We start from the raw sequence: 7,500 nt of genomic DNA on the forward strand, positions 1-7,500 counted from the left end.
CATCCATTCATACATACATACATACATACATACATACATACATACATACATACATACATATGTATACATAGATATACACACAAATATATCTCTAATTCTGTTTTTCAGTACAACTCTGTTTCTTGTATTTTTACATTAGTGACATCATAAATGCTTCGTCTGTGCTGCATATTTTTGTCTAAACTGAAATTCCGTCACGCTTTTGCCTTAATTCTATGCTTTATTTTGCTACGCACATTTCTGAATATCCATCACTCATATTTGCAGTCCTTCTATCTACCGGAAATACAGTTCCGCTAAACCTCACTACAAAACATAAGAAAAAAAAACATATAGAATTTCTCTTCATGAAATCTCCATTCTGCGCATCTGGTTCGTCTTCTTTTTTTCCCAAAAGAAAGCTGAAGTTCCAAATGCGCATCACACATGTTCTACTAATAGCAACCACGAACCCAAAACAAGAGATGAGAAGAAGAAAAAAATAAAGAAAACCATTAAAGAAATACACATACATCAAAAACAATGAACTATACCAGAAGGAAATAAAATAAAACAACAGAAAGAGAGGGAAAAAAAAACAATCCAAAATGGCGGTTCGCTCTTTATTACTCATAAGCCCGCGTTTTGCCGTCACAGAACGCAAGGTCCGAGAGGAACGAATTCATACAAATTACAGTACATTTATGCGCCGTATAAATGCCGTAATCTCTTCACCGTTAGAGTGGTTTTGTCTAACGATACACTCCGAATGAAGGAATGATGAGGTAAAAAAATGTTTTATGGAAAGAAAGAAATAAAGAGAAATGTATAGAGCGAAAGAGAGCGATTACTCGAGCGCAATTTCTGCTGTTTTTATTTTTGTCGTTTATTAAGTTCAACGGTACGGTCAGTGTTTTTCTTTTGAATTACTCAAATTGGAAAGAGAGATAGAGGGATCAAGAGAAAGAGAGAGGAAGAGAGAGGTAGTAATAAAGAGAAAGAGGGAGGGAGATAAAGATAGATAATGGGAAAGAGCAAGAGGAGAGAGAGAGAGAGAGATAATGATAAAGAGAAAGAGGGAGGGAGATAAAGATAGATAATGAGAAAGAGAAGGAGAGAGAGAGAGATAATGATAAAGAGAAGGGAGAGGGAGAGATAATGAGAAAGAGAAAGAGATAGAGAGAGCTAGACATAATGCGAAAGTGAGAGGGAGAGAGAGATAAAGAGAAAGAGAGAGGGAGAGAGAGATAATAATAAAGATAAAGATGGAGGGAGATAATGATGAAGAGAAAGAGAGAGGGAGAGAGAGAGAAAGATAGTGATAATGAGAAAGAGAAAGAGAGAGAGAGCTAGACATAATGCGAAAGGGAGAGGGAGAGAGAGAGATAAAGAGAAAAAGAAAGAGAGAGAGAGAGAGAGAGACTCAGACAGCAACAACAGAAGCCCGTTGTTACTGTTGTCCGCTGTTGTTTTTGCCGTTTTTGCTTTGCCTCTGATGTCAGCGTGCCGTCCCTCTGGCCAAAGGGAGGCGACTTCAGAGCTGCCTCGATTTTCTCTTTAAGATATGCGTAAGATATCTTTTTCTTTAACTTTATTTCTCTCTGTGTGTCCATCTTTTTTTTTTCCTTTTGTTGATTTTGCTTTTCTTTTTTCCTTCCTTTGTCCATTTTTTTTTTTTTTTTTTTTTTCATTCCTCCTCCTCCTCCTTGTCTCTATCTTCTACTTCTTTACATCTTCCGCTGCTTCTTTTTTCTTCTCTTTCATTTCTTCTCTTCTCCTCCTCTTCTCCTCCTTTCCTTTTTCCATGGTTTTCTCTTCATATGTCTATTCCCTCCATCTTTATGAACCGAGATGCAAACACGGGAATTAAAGATAGATAGAAGGAGAGAGGATAAAGGAGAAGGATAAGAGGAGGGTGGGAAAGGGGAGGAGGAGGAGGAGAAAGAGGAAGATGAGGAAGGAGATGGAGAAGAAAAGGATGATAATAGTAATAATTGATGATAAAGAGATGGAATGAGAAAGACCCAATAGAAAGAAAAGAAAGAGGGAAATATTTTAAGAATGAATAATAAAAAGAAGGATAATAGGGAATATTTTTATTTTTTAATAAATCAGAATGAATAAGAAGAACAAGAATATGTGATCATAATAAGAATAATATAATAAAAAGCTAACTATAAGAATATAAGAATAATGACTACGAATAGAAGATGGGAATAGGAATACGTAATAAAGATTAGAATAAGAAATAATCTTTTTTTTTTATCTCTTTATCACTCTGCCTCTCTTAATATTTCCCTTTTTCTGCCTATGTCCCGTATGTGGATTAGGTGAGTTAGTTCGGAAACCGGTTATGAAACGGAAGGATAAGGAGGAAGGGTGGAGAGGGAGGAGGAGGAGGGAGGGTGGAGGAGGAGGAAGAGGAAGGGTGAAGGAGGAGTAGGAGGAGGAGGAAGAGGGAGGGTGGAGGGGGAGGAGGAAGAGGGAGGGTGGAGGAGGAGGAGGAAGAGGGAGGGTGGAGGGGGAGGAGGAAGAGGAAGAGGGAGGGTGGAGGAGGAGGAGGAGGAAAAGGGAGGGTGGAGGGGGAGGAGGAGGAGGAAGAGCGAGGGTGGAGGAGGAGGAGGAAGGGAGAAGGTGGAGGAGGGGGAGGGGGAGGAGGAAGAGGAAGGGTGGAGGAGGAGGAGGAAGAAGACGGGTGGAGGAGGAGGAGGAGGAGGAAGAGGAAGGGTGGAGGAGGTGGAGGGGGAGGAAGAGGAAGGGTGGAGGAGGAGGAGGAGAAAGAGGAAGGGTGGAGGAGGAGGAGGAGAAAGAGGAAGGGTGGAGAGGAGGAGAAGGAGGAGGAAGAAGAAGAGGAGGGGTAGAGGTGGAGGAAGAGGAAGAGTAAGGTAGAGGAGGAGGAGGAAGAGGAAGGGTGGGGGAGGAGGAGGAGGAGGAGGAAGGGGAGGGGGAGGAGGAGGAGGATGAAGAGGGAGGCTGAAGGTGGAGGAGGAAGAGGGAGAGGAAGGGGAAAAAAAGAAGAGGAGGGGGGGGAGGAGGAGGGGGAGGAAAAGGAGAAGGAGAAATTAAAAAAAAAGAGGATGAGGAAGAAGAACAACAAAAAGGGGGAGGAAGAGGCGGAAGAAAAAAAAAGGAAGAAGAAATAGGAAGATGAAGAAAGAGAGGAGGAAGGCGTGAAAAGAGAATGAACATGAAGAATAAGAGGAGAAGGCGGGAGAGACGTAGAGGGAATGAAGGAAAGTATTAAAAAAAATGACGATTCAGAAACAAAAGACGATAAGACACCGAGAAGGAAGCGAAGGAGAGAGAGAAGACAATAAATGAGGAGAAGAAGAGAACGAAGCTAAAGAGAGGGAGAAGAAACAAAGAGGGAGAGGGAGGAAAGGGGGAGAGGGAAAGGAGATGGATAAGAAGGTGGAAGAGGAGGAGGAGGAAGTTAAAGGAGGAGACGAAAGAGAGATGAAAATGGTAATAAAGATGGAGGATAAAAGAATGGAGAGGGAAAGAGAGGAGTAAAGGAGAAAGAGAAGTGGGATAATGGGAAAGAAAGGATAAAAGAGAAGATAAAACGGAAGAAAAATAGGAAGATGGAAGAGAAGGAGGACAAGGAGAAGGAGAAAAACAATAAAGAAGGACGAGGAGAATCAGATGATAAAGAAGGAGGATAGAGAGAGAAGATATAGAAGAGACGAGAACAGATGAAAGAGAAGAAGAAGATGAAAAAGAATGAGAAAGACAAAACATATTATAAATAGAAATAAAAGAATAGAAAGAGAAGAAGAAGAAAGAAAATAAGAAGAAGAAGAAGAAAGAGTAGGAGAAGAAGAAGAAGAAGACAAAGAGAAGGGGAAGAACGGTGCTCTCAGATAACAGGAAAATAATACGATAGGAAATAGGAGAAGGAGGAGAGGATAAAGGAGATCAAGAGAAAGAGGAGAGGGAAGAATGATAATAAGAAGAAGCTGACGAAAAAGAAGATGGAAAGAAAGAAGTAGAGGATAGAGACAAGAAGAAAGAAGAAAAGGAAGAAGAAAATGAAACAAAACAAAGAAAAAGAAGAAGACGAAGAAGGAAAAAAACTGGAGGATAGAGACAACGAAGAAAAACAAAAAGAAAATAAAGAAAGACACAGACTAAAGAAGAAAATATTTAAAAAAAAGAAGAAGGAGAAGAAAATGTGTTGTACTTTCACAAGAAAAAGAAGAAGAAGAAGAAAAAGAGGAAGAGGAGGAGGAAGAAGAAGAAGAAGAAGAGGGATGTGCAGACGCCCTGTTGCAGAGCTGCCTCGTCCCGTAACACTAACCTGGTTCGTTTGATGCAATTTCACTTTTGATTTGGAACGACTAAGCAAGGGGGGAGGGGGAGGGGGAGGGGGAGGAGAAAGGGGAGGAGAAAGGGGAGGGGAGGGGGAGGAGAAAGGGGAGGGGAGGGGGAGGAGAGGGGGGGAGGGCGAGGGGAGGGAGATGGGGGAAGGGGAGGAAGGGGAGGGGGAGGAGAAGGGCGAGGGGAGGGGAGCGGGAGGGGGAGGGGGAGGAGAAGGGGAGGGGATGGGGAGGGGTGGGGAAGAGGAAGGGGAAGGGGACGGGGAAGGGGAAGGGGAGGGGAGGCGATGGGGGGGAGGAAGGTATTGTTGGTCTGGTTGATGTTTCGTAAATTTTGGTTGTTAGCTGTGTTGTCAGGGTCGTGGTTATTATCATTTTTTGAGTTGCTGTTATTCCTCTTTTTTTCCTTTTTTTGGTATGTCCTATTTTACGTTTATATATATACTTCTTTTCTCTCTCTATGGTTCTCTTCATCCTTGTTCTCTTTATTTGTCTTTGTTCTCTTCTCTCTCTCTCTCTCTTCTCTCTCCCTCTGTCTGTCTGTCTGTCTGTCTGTCTGTCTGTCTGTCTGTCTGTCTGTCTGTCTCTCTCTCTCTCTCTCTCTCTCTCTCTCTCTCTCTCTCTCTCTCTCTCTCTCTCTCTCTCTCCTTCTCTTTCTCTCTCTGTCTCTCTCTCTCAATTCCTCTCTCTCAATCCCTCTCCCCCCCCCTCTCTCTCTCTCTCTCACAGCAGTACCACAGTACCAAAAAGATAACCACAAAGTGCAGCAGAAAAAAGACGACACACACACACACAATAATCACCACAGTAAGCACAATACTAATAATATGAGAAGAATTCCGCGCCGCGACCTAGATCCTTTAGCAGTTAATGATACTTCTGGCCAGGAACGAAGAAACCGCATGACCGCATGACACAGGAAGTTCATGAGAGAGTCATGGCAGTTTGTGAAAGTGAATGTGTTTTATTGGACACTGGACGGAGGGAGAGAATCGCTTTGGATTTCTCTTGTTTATGAATGAGGGGGGTTAGTTTTGGAGGTTTGGGGGAGGGGAGGGGGGGAGTGGGTGGGAGTGGGAGGGAGTTGGAGGGAGTTGGAGGGAAGGAGGGGAGGAGGGGAGGTAGTTGATTAGAGAGGGAGGGGTGAGGGAGGGAGTGAGAGAGAGAGAGAGAGGGGGGGGGGGGGGGAAAAGAGAGAGGAGAGAGAGAGAGAGAGAGAGAGGGAGAGAGAGAGAGAGAGAGAGAGAGAGAGAGAGAGAGAGAGAGAGGAGAGAGAGAGGGGGGGGCAGAGAGAGAGAGAGAGAGAGAGAGAGAGAGAGAGAGAGAGAGAGAGAGAGAGAGAGAGAGAGAGAGAGAGAGAGAGAGAGAGAGAGAGAGAGAGAGAGAGAGAGAGAGAGAGAGAGGGGGGGGGAGAGAGGGGGGGGGGAGAGAGAGAGAGAGAGAAAGAGAAAGAGAGACAGATAGACAGACAGAGAAAGGGAGAGAGAGAGAGAAAGAAAGAAAGAGAGAGACAGACAGAGACAGAGACAGAAACAGATAGACAGAGAGAGAGAAAGACAGACACAGAAAAACAAATGAGAAAACAAAGAGATAAAAGAAAAGAGTTCTGTAGGACAGTTGTGAATAAAATTATAAATGAGACTGATTACCTCCAAGAGATGCAATGAACGCGTTTCAAATTGTCTCGCCATCTGAATTACATGTCATTCATTATCGAACGCGTTAATTTCATCTCTTGCGTCGTGAAGTTATAACTTTATCAACAAGAATAAATAAAAAGAAAATAGAAAGGAAAAGAGAAAATCACCCCCCCCCCACCTTACTTCACCCCCCCCAAAAAAATTCTTCCCCCTTCCCCCGTTCCCCCTTCTCCCGTTCTCCCTCCACTCCCTTCCATCCCCCCTCTCACCATCCCATCTCTCCACCTCTCTCTTATCAAACCCATCTTAACCTAACCTAACCTCATCTCTCTCACCCTCTCTCTCCCTCCACCAAACAGACAGCGACTACGTAGGTGAACCTTTCCCTTCCCCCGTTCCCCTTTCTCCCTCTCCCCCTTCTCCCCCAAAACGATCTCTCCGCAACCCTATCTTAACCTAACCTAACCTAACCTCACCTCACCCCTCTTTCTCTTTCTCTCATTCTCTCCACCAAATAGACAGCGACTACGTTTGTGACTCTTCTCCCTTCCCCCGTTCCCCTTTCTCCCTCTCCCCCTTCTCCCTCTCCCCCTCTACCCCCCTCCATCCCCCGCAACCCCCTTCTCCCCCAAAACGCAATCCTATCTTAACCTAACCTAACCTAACCTAACCTCATCTCACCCCCTCTCTCTCTCTCCCTCTCCACCAAACAGACAGCGACTACGTAGGAGAATTGGGGATCGTCACCGGCTGGGGTCGCGTGTCCGAGAAGGGGGACCCCACCGACACGCTGAAGGAGATCCTGGTGCCCATCTTCTCCAACCCGGCCTGTCGCGCCCTTCGCTACAAGCCCCACGAGATCACGGACAACATGATGTGCGCGGGCTACATCGCCGGTGGGACTGACTCGTGCCACGTGAGTAGATTGGGGGGAAAAAGGGGGTGAGAGGGAGGGGGATGGGGGGAAGGGGGAGAGGGAAGGGAGGGGGGAGGGGGAAGGGCTTTTCTCACTCACTTTTTTTGTTGTTGTTGTTGTTGTTGGTGGTGGTGGTGGTGATGGTGGTGTTGTGGGGGTTAGTAGGAGTAGGAGTAGTACTATTATTGTTGTTATTTTTGTTTTGTTGTTATTGTAGTTGTTTTTGTCAGTAGCTCTCACTCTCTCTTTCTCTTTATTTCTCTCTCTCCCTCCCTCCCTCACCTCCCTCTCTCCCTTCCCCCCCTTCTCCCTCCCCCCCTCTCCCCTTTCTCCCTCCCATCTTTCCTCCCTCTCTCTCTCCCTTGCTCTTCTTTATCTTTGACTGAGAGCTTCTCGAACGATGAAAAAGAATTCGATATCACAAAAGGGGAAAAGGCTTCGGTACTGTAGAGTTCGAATGAGAATGTTTGTCTGGAAAGGAATTCGATGCAATACAGTAACAAGAAGAAGAAAAAAAATCCCCGCCGATTTTAGGTGTGTATGTGTGTTTGTGTGTGTGTGTGTATGTGTGTCTACGTGTGTGTGTGTGTGTGTCTATGTGTGTGTGTGTGTGTGTGTGTGTGTGTGTGTGTGTGTGTGTGTGTGT

At 45.0% G+C, this 7,500-nt stretch overlaps 1 protein-coding gene across 1 annotated transcript in view; it reads left to right on the forward strand.

Annotated features, from left to right (window-relative positions):
- Positions 1 to 7,500, forward strand: part of LOC122243103 (serine proteinase stubble) — a 41,571-nt gene that overhangs the window by 30,161 nt on the left and 3,910 nt on the right. Inside the window, exon 5 of the mRNA XM_086552009.1 lies at positions 6,652 to 6,854. Coding sequence (XP_086408135.1) covers positions 6,652 to 6,854 — 203 coding nt within the window. The remainder of the gene's footprint in view (positions 1 to 6,651; positions 6,855 to 7,500) is intronic.

This window comes from Penaeus japonicus, unplaced genomic scaffold (assembly GCF_977035675.1).
Source record: "Penaeus japonicus unplaced genomic scaffold, GWHDUDI00000001_assembly GWHDUDI00000026, whole genome shotgun sequence".
NCBI lineage: Eukaryota > Metazoa > Arthropoda > Malacostraca > Decapoda > Penaeidae > Penaeus > Penaeus japonicus.